Below are 20,695 nucleotides of genomic sequence, written 5' to 3' on the forward strand. Positions count from 1 at the left end.
ATTCCTACATGCGCTCGTCCTCGCCTGCCAACTGCAACCTCTACTCCTTCTGGTGTCAACCCCTCCAACCTCATACCTATCCCCTGCCACCCTCCCTCCTCTCTCCCTTTCTCCTGTGCTCTTTGGAATGCTCGCTCCCTCTCTAACAAGTGCCTCTCTGTCCATGACTTCTTTCTCTCTCACTCTCTGCTCCTATTTGCTATGAGACCTGGCTCACTCAGTCTGACTCTGCTCTGGAAGCTGCCCTCTCCTATGGTGGCCTTTCCTTCTCCCACACTCCGCGCACTGATGGCAGGTGTGGAGGCGTGGGGCTCCTGCTCTCCTCTCTCTGTCGTTACCGAACCCTTCCTATTCCTCCCTCTCTTGCTTTTCCCTCCTTTGAGGCTCACACTGTCCAGGTTTTCTCTCCTCTCCCTGTTCATGTGGCGGTAATCTATCACCCACCTACCTCTACTCATCCCCCTTCTGCCTTTCTCTCTCACTTTGAATCCTGGCTCTCTTTCTTCCTCTCCTCAGACTCCCCTGTTCTTCTCCTTGGGGACTTCAATTGCCTCTCTCCATTGGGCTTCCCGCTTTCTTTCTCTAACCTCTTCTTTTGGCCCTCAACAGTGGACTGCAGCCAGCACACACAAGGATGGCCACTACTTAGACCTGGTTTTCACTAAGAACTTCTCTCTCTCCGATTTCTCCATTTCCCCTTTTCCTCTCTCTGATCATCATCTCATCTCATTCTCTCTATCTCGCTTCTCCCCTTCTCCACCTCCATCTACACCCCGGTTCTGCAGAAACCTGCGCTCTATTCACTTACCTGACTTTGAGTCCACTTTACGCTCCTCCCTCTCCTCTCTCAGCTCTGCTACAGACCCCGACAACCTGGTCAGGAACTACAACTCTGTCTTGTCCTCCTCTCTTGATCTACATGCCCCACTTTCTCTCTGCCGCACTCCCCCTTCTAACCCTAGACCCTGGCTAAATTCCCACACACGCATGCTGCGTTCCTCCACTCGTTCCTCTGAACGCCTCTGGAGGAAGTCTCACACTCTCGCAGACTTCCTTCACTACAAATTTATGCTATCCTGTTTCAACTCTGCCCTCTCGCAAGCTAAACAAGCCTACTTTTCTGCACTAATCAACATGCACAAGTCTAACCCACGCCGACTGTTCTCTGTCTTTGATACTCTACTCAAACCACCCTCAGCTGCCTCTCCTTCCTCCATCTCCACTAAGGACTTTGCTGACTATTTTAAGGAAAAGGTGGAATCCATACGTCAGAACATCCCCTCTGTTTCTTCTTCCCATCTTACACCTCTTCCTAACTCTCCTCCTGCCTTCCTTGACTCTTTTTCCACTGACTCAGAGGAGGATGTGTCGCTGTTGATCGCCTCTTCTCCCTTTACCACTTGCCCTCTTGACCCCATTCCCTCCATCTCCTAAAACCTCTTGCTCCTACTATAATCCCTACGCTCACACACATTTTTAACTCCTCCCTCTGCTCTGGAACCTTTCCATCCTCCTTCAAACATGCAACAGTCATACCATTACTCAAAAACAGCAAGCTTGACCCTACCTGTCTTTCTAACTATCGACCTGTCTCCCTCCTGCCTTTTGCCTCTAAACTCCTTGAACGTCTTGTATTCTCTCGCTTGCTCCATTTTCTCAACACCTATTCTCTCCTAGACCCTCTACAATCTGGCTTCCGCACTGCTCACTCCACGGAAACAGCCCTCACTAAAATAACTGACGACCTCCATGCTGCCAAAGACAGAGGTCATTACACTCTGCTCATATTACTCGACCTCTCTGCAGCATTTGACACCGTGGACCACCCTCTTCTCCTTCACATTCTCCATACTCTTGGTATTCGGAACAAAGCTCTATCCTGGATTTCATCCTACCTCTCCCATCGTACTTTCAGTGTCTCTTCTGCTAACACCTCCTCCTCCTCTATTGATCTCTCTGTGGGGGTACCCCAGGGCTCTGTCCTGGGACCTCTTCTCTTTTCTCTGTACACACTCTCTCTAGGTGACCTAATAACATCTTTTGGGTTTAAATATCACCTCTATGCTGACGACACACAAATATACTTTTCAACACCCGACCTTACACCTGCTATACAGACCAAAGTTTCTGAATGTCTCTCTGCTATATCATCCTGGATGGCCCTCCGTCGCCTTAAACTCAACATGGCTAAAACAGAGCTCCTCATACTTCCTCCCAAACCTGGCCCTACTACCTCCTTCCACATTTCTGTTGGAACTACGATCATTCATCCAGTAGCCCAAGCACGCTGCCTAGGGGTCACACTCGACTCCTCTCTCACATTCACCCCTCACATTCAAAACATTTCTAAAACTTGTCGCTTTTTCCTCCGCAATATAACAAAGATACGCCCTTTCCTCTGTTGCTCGACTGCTAAAACTCTGACTCAGGCCCTCATTCTCTCCCGTCTTGATTACTGTAACCTCCTGCTGTCCGGCCTTCCTGCCTCTCACCTGTCTCCCCTACAATCTATCCTAAATGCTGCTGCCAGAATCACTCTACTCTTTCCTAGATCTGTCTCAGCATCTCCCCTCCTGAAATCCCTCTCCTGGCTTCCAATCAAATCCCGCATCTCACACTCCATTCTTCTCCTCACTTTTAAAGTGTTACATTCTTCTGCCCCTCCTTACATCTCAGCCCTAATTTCTCGCTATGCACCATCCCGACTCTTGTGTTCTGCTCAAGGATGTCTTCTTTCTACCCCCTTTTTATCTAAAGCCCTCTCCCGCCTTAAACCTTTTTCACTGACTGCCCCACACCTCTGGAATGCCCTTCCCCTCAGTACCCGACTAGCACCCTCTCTATCCACCTTTGACACACCTTAAGACACACTTGCTTAAAGAAGCATACGAATAGCACTGTGAACATTCTGAACACATGATACATAAAGCTTGGCCCCCTGCAGACGCACTTACCAGAACTCCCTCCTACTGTCTCTGTACGTTCTCCCTACCTACCAATTAGATTGTAAGCTCCTCGGGGCAGGGACTCCTCTTCCTTAATGTTATGTTTATGTCTAAAGCACTTATTCCCATGATCTGTTATTTATATTATCTGTTATTTATTCGATTACCACATGTATTACTACTGTGAAGCGCTATGTACATTAATGGCGCTATATAAATAAAGACATACAATACAATACAATATGAAATTGTGCAAATTGGTGCAGACGTTGAGTGAAATTTAGAAAAAAATATGTAACGGTCGGAGAATTTAAAAATAACATACCTCCTTACCGACTTTTCGAACGCGCCGCATTTTTCACCATTGTGTCCAGTATATTTGGTGAAGCCACCTGGCAATCCTAAACACAACCCACAAAACACCAATAACTTTTCCAAGACTTGCACTCTGCATCCTAGAGTTTTGAGCTACACAAATGTTAGTGGGTGCTGATAGAATCGTTTTCACTGGTGCACTGCATGGTGTCAATAAGTCTACTTAGTACACAGAGCCACTGAATACTGAACCATGACAAACCTATTTCTTGTTGAACTCTTCTGGGGATACCCGATATGGTTTTTCTTCGCCTCAATTTCCGCCTGCGCTGCAGTACAGATTGTGAATGAACTAGAGAGCAACGTATGCTAGCCTCTCTGTCAAACCCGACTCCTGCAACCAATAAGAAACGTTTCGTTAGAGTTTTTATTGGTGTAGTTTAGGTTTTTATATAGTTTCATACATTTTTTACAACATAAGTAAACCGCTTGTATTTACAGGTACATCTATTGATATGATTTTATGGAGCTAATTAATCATTTTGCTATGTTAGGTAAATTACAGAGCGTCCAAAACAGAGATAAATGTTAAACTCACTTCGGACTTAATAGACATAAAAAACATACTGTAAGTGCCAGTACAACTTGAAATGTGCTGCCAAGCTCATGATGCAGATATGCTTAAACATAATTTCATTATCATCTACACTACCGACACACTTTATTGAAGTGTGGTCGGTACCGCAAGCCGGGAAATCTCCCGGCTTGCTAGTGGCCGCCCCTCGGCGTGCCGCGCGTCATAGACGCGCGGTCACGCGTCATCGGGAGCGTGCGCCCGCTGCACGCGTGTCCAGGGGCTCCCCGAGGGAGCCCTGGTGTCCCGCGATCGCGGGACAGCGGCAGGGGGTTCCGGGGGACCCGGCGGACCCGGCAGCGGTAGGGAGAGCGCCCCGATCGGAGGGCGCTCTTCCGCTGCTTCGGCGTGCGCCCGTCACACTCGGGCGCGCGCCAGGCTACTGCTGCGGCACAGAACGGGCAAATGCTCGAATAAACTGTGCCGCAGCAGTATTAGTCATAAATACGTTTGTTCATTTTTTCACGCTGTTCATTTCTGGATATAATTAATCACATCTACTGTATGGTGCTGTTTTAAAAAAGCAAACCCACCTGGTCTTATATATATTTTTTTTTACAGCATTGGAACCAGGATCCTCCCGAGCTGAACCCCCTTACTTGCAACATCGCGAACCCCCTCAGTTTGTGAAATACGTATCAGTGTTGCGGTTGTTAAATGTCCCTCCAGGGGAAACAAAATGGCTGCCAAACCTCATAGTCCTGCTAGCCAATAGCCAGCCACAACATCATTGGTTGCAGCATGATGGCCATTTAAATCCCCACAAGGAAACGCTGGTCACTTCACTTGTAAGCATCTCGGGAACCAAGTGGCACCCAGAGCATAAAAGAACATGATTGAGCTCCCCCACTGACCACCCACCCCTGGTTCTCATGCTGCAAACAAACAAAAAAGGGGGTAACTTAGGTGAGATTTCTGTGTGAAACAGATATAAATAGATAATGCACCTGTTTTTTGTGTAGAATTTGCTGACATATTTTGTGCTGATTTAGATGTGGACATCCAGACATAATACTACATTAGCTTAACCTGTAGCACACCTATGGACAATTTCCAAGCTTTTTATCAACACAATATACCAAAGAATTGAGATAAAAATGTACTTCAAGGTGTACACGAATTTTGAAATAGGTTTGACTAATATCCTTTGGAACAATAGAATGCACTGCAGTCTTCTGCTGCACAACAGGAGTTAGATCAAGTATATGTCTCAAACTGGCTGCCAGTTAACTATATGCAGAGAATATGTAATGTAATGTAAACCTGTCAGTAAATCGTCAGGCAGATACTCTTAAGGCAGAAGTGGTCAACGACTGAGTCACAGATTGAGCCACCTGTGCTGAAGCAGGGATATCCTTAAAACCTGACCGGTTGGTGGCCCTTGAGGACTGGAGCTGGCCACCCCCTGCTCTAAGGCAATACAGCAGTTCAAACCATGTAATTTCCAAACAATTCTATAGTGTAATGTGGGACTGGAAAACTTTAGTTCAAGTATTTGCTCCTGGAAAACTATGTGCCGGTATAATATTTCCAAATACAAAAACACGGCACGTTTTGTGCCCATCATTCTGTCTGTCATTCATTACTTACAAGTGAAATAATATTTCAAAACTATAAAAGCAAGAAGTTTTTTTAACCAACAATTTTCAAGACTGCTCCAGTTACCAGTTATAGGTAGTCCTCGTTAACCAACGTTTCACTTTACAACGAATGGCATATCCAACGCTTTACAATGCAACCCTAAGGGCAGTTTTTCTACGCCTGAATGCGTTATCCAACGCTCCCCGCCACTGATTAACATGGACTCACTTTACAACGGTTTCAATATCCAACACTACTTTCAGAAGGGATTCCGTTGGATAACCGAGAACTGCCTGTACTTTCCTTTGCTCGTTTTGTTTAACTGCAGACATTCAGCAAGCAGACATGCAAATAAGCACATTGACAAACTGTGAAGCTGTGCTGGAGAAGATGTTTTGGTCCTATTTGTGTGAATTGGGATAAACACTTCTCCAGAACAGCACAGGAACGCAATACAATTTTTAAGTAGTATGTGGTGATAATAAGATAGTATATGAACAGGATGTTACCCTACCTTTAGGTTGTCATGAGAGGAAAAGAATGTATTTCTCCCCAACCAAACAGCATATTAAATCAGTAAAGTTAGCAGGCAAAGCTGTGCAATTTTGTTTTGGGCGTTCACGTGATGATCATATGATTTACCACTCTAACTTCCTATTGTGCCTCATTTCAAAGAGCGCTTTTGTTTTATTCAAAGCAGGTTCTAGAAATAATTTATGTAAACACCACAACCCTAGCTTTAGATAACATCTCATAGCAATGGGTCCAAACTAAAAATAATACAAAACAAGCTTGAAAGACAACATACTGTATATGGGGAACATTGGTTTCATTATTCTAAAATGTGATGTGAAGGATATACTGTAAATGCTGTATAAAATAATGTAGTATTATCATTAAATGCTAAAGTTAGCCGAAATAACATTATCCAGCAAATGTATAATTTCATGATAAATTTTGAAAAAGGACACCCAAAAGCAGGGGGTGTACAGGCTCGTGAATAGAGCACTTATAATTAAATAAAATAATTAAATACTAGGAAAATAAGGATTGGACTATAATCTCAGAGTCACGACAACATGGAGGTACCTTGGCAATACTGTGCTTGTCAACTAATTGTAATTTTACATTCCTGGTCTGTAAAGTCACATCACTTTGCACTTTTGGAATTTTTGTTCTGTCCTTATTTGGGAAAGCCGTGTTACAAATTCTCATTAAGTGTAGGGAGGTTTAAAAACAAAATATGCACCAAACGGTCCTGATAATTTGGCGTCTATTGACAGGCATGGTAGAGAGAAGGTGTTTTGACTTTGCATGTTTCTCAATTTACATGTGTGAAACAAAAACAAAGGATGTGCTATAATTTCATAGTTAATCCATAAATAGATACATAGTTAAAGTATATAAAATATTGGTACTCTACCAGTGACATTGATGGGGATAATGCAAGAAGTAATCACTTGGGACTCCTGTTTCATCTTCTCCTCAGGAGTTGGTAGAGGTAATGCTTTGCTCCAGTTGGTTTGCTTATCCAGTGTAGAAGGGACATTGGGTATTGGATTTTTTGGCCTCTGCCCTAAAATGATGTCATCTTCCTCAGTAGGTGAGTGAGCCTGTGAAATTAACATTTAAAATCAACTTTCAAAGTTTAAAAAGTACCAATCTATGAGGATACTTACAAATACGAGGGTGATCATTTATCAATGTCTCTTTGCTGCAATACTAGTGCAAGAAATACTACAGAAAAACGTCCTACTGTCTTCAATAAGAAAGTTTATTTGTTCCAGTTCTACGCCTTGAAGACTTTGAGAAATACCCAACATACTGCTTGAAGGGATAGATGAAGTTTTTAACAGTGCCATCAAATATTTGTAGTTAAATGAATACTGGGGGGAAAAAGAGCAGGTTCTTTGATGTTTTTGTTACCTCTAATTAGAGAAATATTTTACTAGAGCATTCATTATTACACATATAGGTCCATGCTCCATTGCATCTTACGAAAGCATCTCTTGCGGTCTTGAAATCTCAATAACATCCATGAAGAATTTTCATGGCAGTCCAACAAAGTCTAGTGCAACCTGTAAAGTCAGGTTTTATAGCTTTCTTTTATTAAAAATTTGCAGTCTTTTCTGAATGACAGGTACTATGCAAAATGGTTTATACAACGGCACGAGCAAAACAGCTGCATTAAGACATTTTTTTTGTTTCTTAAACATAGTTCGAGCATAGGAGTTGAAACGTGGGAAAAGAGAAGAGCACAGATTGAAGTCTAATTTGACTGTAGATTGTTAGTAAGCAAGCACAAAAGATTTGCAAGTAGAAAGCAAATACAACATAGGAAAATACAGGTGCTGTAGAGACAGTCAATCTTCTCTAAACTCCTCCTGGAGTGGTTGATCTATATAGCGGTCAGATTACTAAATCTCTAATATCTAGGCTTACAAAAAGAAATCTCCTTGCTTCTCAATCTACTACTGTAGGTTTCAGCGCACAACTTCAACTTCAAACTATTCATCTTTTCCGCTGGAAAGAAAACCTATTGTATTCAAGTACCATCTCAATATTTTGCTACCCCTGACCTGAAAGCTGATCCCACCTCAAGCAGGAATGAGTACTCAGGTTTTACCCAAACAGTGCCTTGCTATTCTGTTTCAAGTAAACATTCTATAGGCTATTCTCATTCAACACATGGCAGAGATATTTTCTGATGTATACTATTAGTCTGGTTTTCTTTTCTAGAAATACCGTGAATGATTGCTTCGGATACGAGTTTGAAACACCTATAGGATATTAAAAACTGCATTGCAGCACTTACCTTTCTAATATTTTCTGCCCATACCAAATAAATGTCACATGAAATGGCATTTTTAATAAGAACTTTGCTGAAAGGGCTACATCTTTTTCTCTTTCTTTCTCCATCTGCAGCTTTTGTGCTCATTCCCCACAGACATGAATAGCTCATACAAACTTCAAGCACAAAAGACTTTGTTTCCTAGGTAACTTGTGGGGGGGAAAAAGTTTGCTGCATGCATGAGGGGGAAAAGGCTGGATTTTGTTGCTGATTCCTTCCCTGAATAACAATAGACTGCTGGACAATTAATGTGCAGTGATCCGACTATTACCTACCCTAACTAGCTTCCTAAAGAAGTCTTGACTAGTAATGGAATACCTGCTTAAGTTTAATAACAGCAGTCCTCGCTGCTCTTTTTGGGGGGCTGGGAAGAGGGGTTTTATACTACCTGAACCCGGAGATCCCTTAGAAACAATAAGCGTTGCCCTGACCTCCAGAGACTCACTTCCCAAGATACCAGCAGTTTCTACATTGGGATAGAATACTTGCCACGCTGTGTCTCCAATGGTCAACCTTGCTCCAGTGGCCAATAGAAAGTCTCGACGTCAACCGAGAAGCAGCTGTCAGCTCTAGCCGGTTTTCTTTTTTTGGTCATGCTTGTCTTGGGGCAAACAATAGCAAGCTGCAACATCAACATCATTGCAACATCACAAAGCGATGACACTGCAACTTTCTATTGGTGAGCCGGCAGACATATTTGTCGTTTTTGTGTGTGTTAAAACTCGCACAAAAACACGGCAAACATTTGGAAACCAGGGGATTCCAGGAGGTGGGGGGACCGCATACCAGCTTCAGCAGCGCCCCCAGTTCTGGTAAATAAAAAAACAATTTGTAGAGGATTGCTGGTTTAAGTGCCAGACGGGTTTTGCAATGCATGGTAGGCCATTTTACCAACAAAGGATTCAGGCAACAATGCCTCTGTTTGCAAGATATCATTAAATGTATTATTAATTTAACGGAACATGGTTCACCTCCGATTTGGAGATATAAACATTTCAGCTGACAATAATCTCATTAAACGATTACATTGCAACCATGCACAGCATTTTCCTTATTCATTAACTTCATTTTGTGACTCTCATAGTATCCCATGGGATTTGGGAGGTGAATACAGTATTTCTAGAAGAACACCCCTCCTAACCACCTTTCCTTCTCCATAGCCATGTAAGGTTAAACAACAATATGTATGTGAGTTGTAAGTTAAAATACTGCATTAATGAACAGTATGAACATATAAAAGCTATTTACAGTATGAAGCATATTAGAAATGTCTGCAACATATTGAAGTACTATGGACATTGTTAAGTCTTTTTAGATATGTATAACACGATGCTACACTCCTGGCCCTTCATACTAAATTTTTCCAATCCCGCCCTTAAGAAATGTATTGAAGAGCAGCGTCCAGAACAATATAGGGGGAAGTTTCCACATCATCACTGCCGTTATCCTCTATTCAAGTGAAATCTCCGATTTGCATTTATATTGATAAAGGACCTAAGAAGAACAAGTTTGAAATGTATTTACCCACTTGCTGCCAGAGAGGCCATTCCTGACCCTTCTGACAGCATACGGGTTAATTAATGTCCATGCATTTTACCCTACTAGAATTGTCATACAAAATGTAGAGTGACTTTGTGGAGAAACAAAACCATTTACTGGTCGCACATAGTGATGGTATATACAGTAGGTGCAAATCAATTCTGTGTTTCCCGACCGTCCTTTCTCTCTCTTTATTTTCCAGCAAAGAAATCTCTGCTGATTTGAAGTGGTGTAAACCTCTCCCACTGTAATATATCTGCACCGAATATGAGAAACTGGTTCAATAAGTTGGACGCAAGGGAACAATATAAACAGCTTTATCGGGCATGTAGACTTATTGGGCAGGGACTTGACACATAGACCCAATCGCGTCTTAGTAGATTCTTGGTCAGGAGGACCGGCAGTGAATGTGACAATAAATAAAGAGGTTGTTCATATTAAGAAATGTGATGGGTTATTTTCTGAAGCCAGATGTGATGTGTGAATAGCCCCAGATAGCATTAACTCAGCTCCCTTTTTAAATCACTCCAAGTCCTATAATATTTCCTCCACTTTATTGGGAAAGGCAGCAGAATACAGGTTCTTGTGAATGGTGTGTAGTGGTGATTTATAGTTGGAAACAGGTAAAAAGAAATGGCCTCACCAGGGGAGATTGCATAGAAGGGTACTGTACTCACTGTCTCCAGGGTGGAAAAGGAAGTGAGGGGCAGTGTGTGTAAAGGGAATAGTCTTGGGACAGACTATCTTTCCCAAACAGGAGAGGGGGCAGACTAGCCCATTCTGGTGAGGATCACAGGGGCTGCAGTAGCAGATCACTGCTTTCATGCCCAGAGGCAAGAAATGCAACATTGTTGCAAGTTACACAGGCACAGTATGTGTGTGCAAACTCCATGCAGCTGAGAATAAGATCTGACAGGCAGAAGCTGCAAAGGAGAGAGGGGGGTGAGTCAGAAATGTAATTCTTGTTCCATGACACTCCCCGTCTGGTATCTGGAAATACCACTATATAACAGACTATGTGGAACATATGTGCAATGCATAACAAAGATAACATCACATTCTCAAACAATGCAAGAGTCCATGTCCACATAGCGATGTGACACCGGCCGGTATCACTGGTATCAAGGTCCCTTGGCCAAGGTTCTTTGGCAAAGGATGCAGGGTGGATGCACAGCTCCAGGTTTGCTGGTTGCACCACAATGTCTTTGTGTAAAAGTCTCTGGCACTGTTTCCTTTTAGCCTTGTGAGAGAACAGTCTTTTTGTCTCTGTAGTTTTACCCACAGAGTGCATCCCCTTGTAGGCATGCCAGTCATGGTAGCCTGTGGTTCTATCACCTGGTGTTTGGCAGAAGGAGATGGCTTTTGGCTCCTTGCGGAAGCGGAACAACACTCCTGGAAGACTGGTTGTCGAATTTAGTCCAGTAAAGAGGGCGTCGTTCAGGGAGACTCCCTGAAGCTGAGTGCTGGGGCTGAACACTACCCGGATTTGATCGGGTTCCTGAGGGTGGTAGGCCCCAGATGATTGGAGGTACCGGAACTCTTCACCTTTCTTCATTAGAGGTGCTGGCTTTGCGTGGCCGGTAAGGAATATCTTCTGGATGAAGGCCACAAAGTTGTTTTTGGTCTCTGGTTCCCTTTGTAGGTCGCAGAGGTGCGAAGTGAACCTAGAGATGGCATGTTCTCCATTGTTTGGGAAGTGCCTTCTTGTTGAACGGAATGGTAGCGGGTTCACCCAACTGCCTGGTCCGTCTTTGGAGAGCTCCTTGGTTGTTAACCTCGGGAATCCTCTATCTTCCCTTGATGGTGTTTGCTTGTCGTTGTCCCTTGTTGTCTGGAACGCTGTGCACCGTAGGTCATCGGTGCTTTTCTCTTGCACGAGAACATCTCCACGTATTGTAATTTGGTGAAACGCTTTTGTGTCTCTTTGTTGACTGCCTTCAGGAGGTTGTTCTCTCCCTGGACATGACGAAGAACAGTCTCTTTTGTCCTTGTAAATCCTTTTGGGAAATGTCTCTGCAACTGTCTCCTCTTACGTGTGTGAACGAACAGTCCTTTTGAAACTGTGGCTTCACCTGTAGGGCGCAGTCTTTTGCGGTTATGCCAGCTGAGACAGCTGGCTGCTTTATCGCTGGATACTCTGTGGAGAGGAACGACTGTACATCCTAGCCGTGCCATTGCTCGCGAGAGGATCGTCCGATTGTTTATTGTCTTTTGGATGACCCCTTTGTCGGTCACCTTTGGGAGGTTACTTTCTTCCTTCAGTGGAGTCGACTCGTCATCCTTGGTTATCTGAACCGCTAAGCATCTTAGACCATTGTCACGTCCCCCGGATGCAAGGATGTTTTTGTTGGCCTCAGGGCTGTGACCTTGTCTTTTCTCTTCACTTGGCCCTTCGGTCACTTGGAGATGGCCAAGACATGGTTCAGAGAGAGATGTGTGTTCACATTCTGTTACTACCGTTCTGCGGGCGTCGACGTAGTCTTGCCCGTGCTCTTTGTTGGTGCACGCGTTGCCCACTATCACCCATCGTAGGTCAAGTCTTTGGGCGTATGCCGCGTTGTGGGGTCCGTTATGCTGTTTACGGACTTTATGTACCCTCATGATGTCCCTGCCGAGCAGCAGCAAGATCTTGGCGCCTTGTTCTACCGGCAGGGTGTAGTTGGCTATTCCCTTGAGGTGCGGGTAATGGCGTGCCATGTCTGGTATGGGAATCTCGTCCCTGTTTGTGGCCATGTGGCTGCACTCGATGAGTGTGGGAAGGGGCATGTTCACTTTGCCGTCTATTGAGCATATGGTGTAGCCATTCACTCTTCTCCCTGTGGTCTCCATTCGCCCTGTGCACGTTCTGAGAGTGTAAGGAGAAGCACCGTCTTGTATGTTAAACATGTCGAAGAACTCTGACCTGACCAGCGATCGGTTGCTCTGGTCGTCGAGGATTGCGTACATCCGAATAGCCTTCTCAGGTTGCACCTGGGGGTGCACTGCGACAAGGCATATTTTGGAGCAGGATATTTTGTCACCTTCTTTTCCGCAAACCTCGGTACGCTGAGATGTGAGGGATGTTGACTCTCCTTCTCCTTCCTCCCCGCCATGCTCCGCTACGGAGGATGGGTTCTTGAGTTGGTGGAGTGTCAGCGCCTCTGGGTGTAATGATGTCACGTGCTTGTCACTTTCGCACACTGTGCATTTGATCTCTTCTTTACAATCTCTGGCTAGGTGATTCGTGGAACCGCAGCACCTGAAGCAAACTCTGAATTCTCCAAGTAACCTCTTGCGTTCCTCTAGGGACTTCATCTTGAACCCAAAGCACTCGTTGAGTGGGTGTGGCTTCTTGTATATGGGACATTCCCTGTTTGGGTCCCTCGGTTTCTCATCTCCGGCGACCGACTGATCGGGAGTAGTTTGGGTCGTGGGAGGCACGTCCGTCCTGCGGACCGAGATGGGTGTTTGGGTGTTACCATATCTCGTCACTGGTCAGGCTGCTAGCACTGTGTGTGGTTTGCGCACCTAAGAAGAAGCTGGGGTCGTTCCTCGTCCTTGCTGCTTCGCGAATGAAGCTCAAGAAAACTGAGAATGGGGGGTAGACGACTTGCTTCTCCCTTTTGTATTTGGAATCTTGTGAAATCCACTTTTCTTGGAGGTTGAAGGGTAGCTTCTCCAGGATGGGTCTCACTCCACGAGCTGAGTCTAGGACGTTGAGACCTATTAAGAAATGGTCTTTCCTTGCGAATTCCAGTTCTTGCAGCAGGTCCCCGAGCTCTCGTAACTTCGAGTAATCTTTGGTTGTGATTTTGGGGAAGCTGTTGACTCTTTTGAAGAGCGAATCCTCGACTGCTTCGGGGCTGCCGTAGGACTCTTCTAGCCTTTCCCACACTAGGTCAAGACCTACTTGGGGCTGTTGCACGTTTGCCGCCCGCAGTCTATTTGCGTGCTCTCTGGATTCGTTCCCCAGGAACTTGAATAGCAGGTTGAGCTCTTCCCTCGCTGAGAAGTCTAAGCTGTTGATTGCGTCTTTGAACGTGAACTTCCACGTCCGGTAGTTCTCAGGGCGGTCGTCGAAGCTGGTGAGTCCTGCTTGCACCAGGTCACGCCGGATCATGTACTTGACTATATCTGTCAGGCCTGAGGCATCGGCGTGTTTGTCCCGTTCTGAGGTAGTTGCTGGGAGGGTTCGTGCGGTCGCCTCTTCCTTGGCGTGGACACGTGATGACTGCTGGTCGGTGTGAGGGGCTGTGTTCTCCCGTGTGGGTGTACCTGGATGGCGAGCCTGTTGTAGTGCATCCGTGTGCGCGCTGGCGTGTGGATCACCGTTGCGGCCGTGGCTATCCCAGGCAGCATGTACCATTGGGGGAGCAGCGTCTTCTCCTCGTGGGCCAAGCAAGTCTTCGTTGTCTGTGGAGTCACTCCATCCGTGTTGAGATGGTGCACTGGTGTTTACACTGAAGAGGCTCCTTACGTAGTCTTCAGTGTGTTGGACTGGATCCTCTGAGGCAATCCGTCTGTACGGTTGCTCCCCGCCGTCCTGTTGCGCGGCTGCTTCTAGGACTTCAGCTTGGGCTATGGCGGCAGCGGCTTCCTTATCTTGATTAAGTGCTTCTAGTTCCGCATCGAATTCGGCTTTCCTACGCGCAGTCGCTGCGGCAGTAGCGGCAGCAGTGGCGGTAGCGGCAGCGGCATTAGCGGCAGCAGTGGCGGTAGCGGCAGCGGCATTAGCGGCGGCTGTCTTTTCCTCCTCTTCTATGCGCGCTCTTCCTGCTCTTATGGCTGCTTCTCTGCGACTATATTCGGCCCCTGCGCGTGTGGCCTCTGCGGTGGCTCGTGCCTTGATAGCGTTTGCGCTTGACGCGTGAGATTGCGCTGATCTTGCTGACCTTGATGAGTGTCTGGATGTGCTTGAGCGCTGCGATGCGGTCTCCTGCAAAAGGTCCTTTCTCTTATTCTCAGCTTCCGTGATGGCGGTTTGCACGATGCCATCACGTTCTAGGTCAATCGCCTTTTGTAGGTCGCGCTCTCGTATGCTATCTTCCGTGTTAGTTCTTGTTAGATAGGTGAAATATGCCTGTGACAGTGCTTGATAGCGCGAGTGATCTATCTTCAATTGAGTTATTGCCTGTTCGAGCTGTTGTATATAGTTACCAGCGCCGGCGACATTGCATATCACAAGTGTGGTTGTTTCCCAGGCCAACTCTAATTTAGCGCGGTGCGCTTCAATGTCAGTCTCATATTTTTCGCGGGCCTTTTGTGTCAGTGTGACTGTCCGTTTAGGCCTTGCGTCTGTCTGCGCCTGTTGCAGTTGCGCAGCGGTCTCTGTGTCTGAGTGATCGCTCTCCTGCGTGATGTCTGGTGATGCTCTGAGTTCTGCCATGCTGTAGGTGTGTGTAGGCCTTTAGCCAGTGCGTGTGGTGTGCGGTCTTTTACCTGTGTCAGCGATGGGCGTGTCTCAGATGATGCCGAGCGGTGTCCTGCAGCGTGCAGCGTAGGGGTAGCTGTACTCACAGGTGTCCGGTGGCTCTGACCCGTGTCCTGGCGGGTGTCCGGTGGCGTGGCCCTTGATGGCGCTGGCCGTGGGGACGTGCGCAGGGGTAGGTGAGATGGTGGATCCTCACTATGGGGCTGTGCAGGGGGTGAACTCAGACAGAGAAAGGTAATTAGGTTTGTGTAAGGAGCACTGTTTGTCTGCAAAGCTGCTGCCTCGTGTGCAAGGTTGGTACTGCTTTCTCAGTCTGCAGAGACTGCTCTGTTTTCTTATTAGCAATGTAAAGCTGCTCACTGTCTTTGCATAAAGCTGTAGTTGTTTGCTGTATAGAGAGAGGCTGGTGGCTCTGTGTAGCAATGTGGAGCAGTATGCTTGTACTGTGGTGGTGAGAGACTGCAGTTTATTTGCTGTGTAAGCTGCTTGCTTGTATCTTTAGCATAAAGGCTGTGGGTAGCAGCTCCTCTGTGTGTGTCCCCAAGGCACACGGTCTTCTTTTTACTTTTCTGAAGCCAGGGTCACGTGTGATGTGTGAATAGCCCCAGATAGCATTAACTCAGCTCCCTTTTTAAATCACTCCAAGTCCTATAATATTTCCTCCACTTTATTGGGAAAGGCAGCAGAATACAGGTTCTTGTGAATGGTGTGTAGTGGTGATTTATAGTTGGAAACAGGTAAAAAGAAATGGCCTCACCGGGGGAGATTACATAGAAGGGTGCTGTACTCACTGTCTCCAGGTTGGAAAAGGAAGTGAGGGGCAGTGTGGGTAAAGGGAATAGCCTTGGGACAGACTATCTAGGCCATACAGGAGGGGGGGCAGACTAGCCCATTCTGGTGAGGATCACAGGGGCTGCAGTAGCAGATCACTGATTCCATGCCCAAAGGCAAGAAATGCAACATTGTTGCAAGTTACACAGGCACAGTATGTGTGTGCAAACTCCATGCAGCTGAGAATAAGATCTGACAGGCAGAAGCTGCAAAGGAGAGAGGGGGGTGAGTCAGAAATGTAATTCTTGTTCCATGACAGGTTACATCAGGGGTGCTCAACGCCAGTCCTCAAAGGCCCCTTCCCCCAACAGGCCAGGTTTTCAGGATATCCCTGCTTGGTGGTTCAATCAGAGGCTCAGTCTTTAATTGGACATCTGATTGAGCCACCTGTGCTGAAGCTGGGATATCCTGAAACCCTGGCCTGCTGGGAGGGCTTGGGGACTAGAGTTAAGCACCCCTGGGTTACATAATGCTTCACAGTTAAAATTAAGAAGGCTTATAAGGACTTCACTTCAAGAAGGCATACAGTTAGAGATGGGCACATATTTGGGGAGGACGTGGATCAGCCGGTTCCTTTGGTCCGCAGATTTCAGCAGATCCATCCCAAAAAAGGCGATTAATGATTGCAGATTTTTACATTATTATTACCAATGCACTCTACAGATTCCGCAACCCATGGACGGATTCTGCAAATCTGTCCACGGTTGTATCCAATGGCGGTTTTTGATGAATCCGCGCAAATTAAACCGACCAAAACGGATTTTGTGGGAAAAATGCAAGAAAATCCAGGGACCAGATTGGAGTGAAGTCGCCCATCTCTCCGTACAGTACAATAGCAACAATGTGTAGAGCAAAGCACCTGTAATAGTGAAAGGGCTAATAGACATCACAGGTCTGCCCAAAAAGATGTGATTTGTGTTATGCTTGATAACTGGCCTCTGCATAACACTTTCCACCCATTTATATTGACTTACAATGATTCGTGGTAGCGAGCTATATGTGCTCTGTAAGAATTAGGGGAAGAATTTACTGAATATACTTATTATAAAGAGGGGAGACTCTGCCTGTAAAAGGGTGTGGATTTCTTGAGCTCAAAATTTATTTGATTGATTAAGAAAGCACTGAAGTGATGTATGTTGCTATTTAAAGTATCAACCCAATCTATTCTGAAACATACTTCTTCTTATGACATGAACCATGAACCCGAGAGCTATCTACTTTGCTCTTATAGCAAATGGTGTATTTTGTACCTGCATATATATTCAAAAACCACTATCCACCAACAAAGTAAAGAAACAGTTATTCATATAAAATTATTTCTAAGGAGACTCTAAAAACCACAAAAGACCATAAGACCACATGCTTGGTTGATATGGTGCCTTACCACTTAGAACTGCTTACTAAATATGGCCCCTAATCTTTTTTTTTTCCATTCAAAATGCGATTTGTTTAGCAAATGAAGACAGTGCTTAGAGGAAAAGAAAGCAAGCTGGAAAACCAGGGACAGCATTAATATTGAGAGGGACAGAGTGATGTTAGTATGGCTTCAACAGACACACACTTATTCAGCTTGCTTGGGTTTCCAATACCTTTCTACTCCATGGGGTCAAGTGGCAACACTCACTGGGGGAGGGTGGACGGGTTCTGTTAAACTAGGAACATAAAATGTGGGGAAAATGCGTTAAAAACATACACAGATGGGTAAACGTTGCTGGTATCAAACACAATGACAATAAAATGAACTGCATAAATAAATGTTACAAAAAACAAACATGGTATATCATGCAACATGATGTTTCAGAATATGAACTTATTTGTATTATTCTTCCCTATGTTATATCTGGTATAAGACCTCAGTAAAGCGTTAAGTTGATGGTTGGTGGTATAATAATCTGCTAGAAGCATTTCTTCTTGTGTTAAAGTAAATGCTAAATCTGTTGATTGTAAGTATTAGCCAGCGTTGCATTTTGAACTACCTATAGGAATTATTGACCGTGCCAAGCTTGTATATATTTTTAAATTCACATATGAAAAATATTATGATTCAGTGGCAAAGCATGCATTGCCATGTAAACAAGGCCCTCAACTTGATTATATGATCAACATGGCTTCCTACTCGCAGAAAGATCTGATCAATATATGATTGTCTTCAGATTACTAGTATTAACTGCTGTTTTTAATTATGTTATATATATATATAGAAAAATGAGGGATGCAAAGTGTTTGCATCCCAGGAGAAAATTCACTTAAATGCACACTACTAAGGTATAAAATGTCACTTTTAATACTTAATACTTAAAACATATATTACCGAGAAGAATGGTATACTAAACATTAAAAATAGATTAAATGGTTATAAGCAAACAGGCACCAAAATACAGCTCTCATAAATGTAAATAATCCAGTCAGTGATTGATACTGGAATCTTAGAGGCTGAAGAGGGTGCAACCAGCACAGGTGAGCCCAAAGGCTCCACAATTCCACACACTAGCACAGTGAATGCGTTGCCACAAGCAGCAGCAGGGATTGATCACTACATGCACATAAATCCAGTTAGCAACACTTTATCAGTGAAGCCATTCCCTAGCTGCTGCACTGTTTTTATATATATGGCTGCGCTAGTGAGCTGCTGGACAAACACATAGTCCACACATAAACAGCTCACTAGCGCAGCCATATATATAAAAACAGTGCAGCAGCTAGGGAATGGCTTCACTGATAAAGTGTTGCTAACTGGATTTATGTGCATGTAGTGATCAATCCCTACTGCTGCTTGTGGCAACGCATTCACTGTGCTAGTGTGTGGAATTGTGGAGCCTTTGGGCTCACCTGTGCTGGTTGCACCCTCTTCAGCCTCTAAGATTCCAGTATCAATCACTGACTGGATTATTTACATTTATGAGAGCTGTATTTTGGTGCCTGTTTGCTTATAACCATTTAATCTATTTTTAATGTTTAGTATACCATTCTTCTCGGTAATATATGTTTTAAGTATTAAGTATTAAAAGTTACATTTTATACCTTAGTAGTGTGCATATAAGTGAATTTTCTCCTGGGATGCAAACACTTTGCATCCCTCATTTTTCTTGATTCACTTCAATTCACAGTTGCACCTACCTCTACTGATAATTATCGATTGGAAGTTATTATTTTTCCACATTACAATTTGTATGATTTAGTTGATCACTCCCTAATCCCTGTCCTTTCTTTATATATGTATATTATGATATTATATTCACAGCACGGAAGCCAAACATACAGGGATCCCTGGATTGCCGCCTTCTCTACTTCAAGTTTCTTTATTGAAGATTGCATGATTGCGCTGTAAGCTCTGGAGGACATTTCATCGCATTAAGGGAAGTACTGCATTTTATATGCGTAGGAATGGGCTGGAAGAAAGGGTCTGTACCCTGAAACATCGGTGTTGCCCGCCTTACCCTGATTGACTTTTACATACATTTTGTGGCTTTACTTTTCATCTTCAGTCGTCTCCTTTTTTTGCATTGACACATTGCCCTGTTTTTCCCCATACACTGGTATATAGTGCAGCCTTCCACAATTTGTTTGACACTATTTGTGCTTATAGCACTGTAGTGCTGGGTTAGGCACATCACATCATACATTGTTCAGTGCCTTTACTTTTTCCCTGACATTCTGTGTGCTTGAGGTTTTTTTCTGTATCTGTACTGTATATGCATTTTTCTACTTGTCAGTTAATATACCATTCTTTGGTTTAAAGAAGTTTGACATTCGTGTATTTTGTATGAGTGTGGGGTAGACTTTAGTTTATGTTATGTTATATGTTTGAATAATTTAATAAATCATACTAATGACCACATATGTGACTGCATATTAATGATCAGCTTTAACTTGCAGTGAATTATCATTTAGAATTAAACCTTTATGCCTCTCCTGTGGAATAAAGGGCTATTGTTACAAGTATTAATACTCATACATTAATAGAAAGATAATACAAAAATAATAATAATGCAGTGAACTGAATGGAAACAGATGACTGAATGTCTGTCTACAAAAAGGTTTAAGATGGTTTAAAAGTGCAGTTCCACCAATTCAGGAAAAAATACATTGGTTTTTATTTGGAACTGCTGCAGCATTCTTCCTATAGATAAATATGAGCCTATACTTGTATATCGGCTGTAATAAAAGCAGTATGTATTATATATCCCATATTTAGATGCACCCCTTCTGCTATCTTAATGACCTCAGGTGCCCATCCACATAGATGTTCCATTTACATAACAGACGATGTGAGGGTGCTATAGTCTGCTGAAATAAGCACTGCATGTTTGTAATCCCCCTTACTAGGGGCACGTCCAAACTCTTTCTCTGTAGATATATAGTGGCAGTACTTTGTGTCCTTCAACCTCCCAACAAACACCAATGGTAAAGCCCATACAATGAGGATGGTCTTTTAATCAATCGGTTATTAAAGTGTGTTAGGTGAAAGTGGGGTTGGGCAACATACATCAGCATTTCATTCATGCCACGATCTGACTATTCTGAATACTTTCACTTATTTTCTGTCAGAAAAGGAGAGTTGCTGCAGGCAAGAAGTATTTACATATACT

General features: G+C 44.3%; 1 protein-coding gene across 5 annotated transcripts in view; it reads right to left on the reverse strand.

The window, feature by feature from the left end:
- The window catches only part of NHS (NHS actin remodeling regulator), a 314,641-nt gene that overhangs the window by 15,430 nt on the left and 278,516 nt on the right, over window positions 1–20,695 (reverse strand). For 3 of the 5 annotated variants that reach the window (XM_075589803.1, XM_075589806.1, XM_075589805.1), the window contains 3 exons: window positions 17,696–17,758; window positions 6,899–7,088; window positions 3,523–3,654 (listed from right to left, as the gene is read on the reverse strand). In XM_075589803.1, coding sequence (XP_075445918.1) covers window positions 3,523–3,654; window positions 6,899–7,088; window positions 17,696–17,758 — 385 coding nt within the window. Of the gene's footprint in view, window positions 1–3,522; window positions 3,655–6,898; window positions 7,089–8,290; window positions 11,725–17,695; window positions 17,759–20,695 lie in introns of those variants that run through there. The other 2 variants (XM_075589807.1, XM_075589804.1) reach the window with 2 other exon arrangements.

The sequence above is a fragment of the Ascaphus truei genome, chromosome 3, assembly GCF_040206685.1.
Source record: "Ascaphus truei isolate aAscTru1 chromosome 3, aAscTru1.hap1, whole genome shotgun sequence".
Classification (NCBI taxonomy): Eukaryota; Metazoa; Chordata; class Amphibia; order Anura; family Ascaphidae; genus Ascaphus; species Ascaphus truei.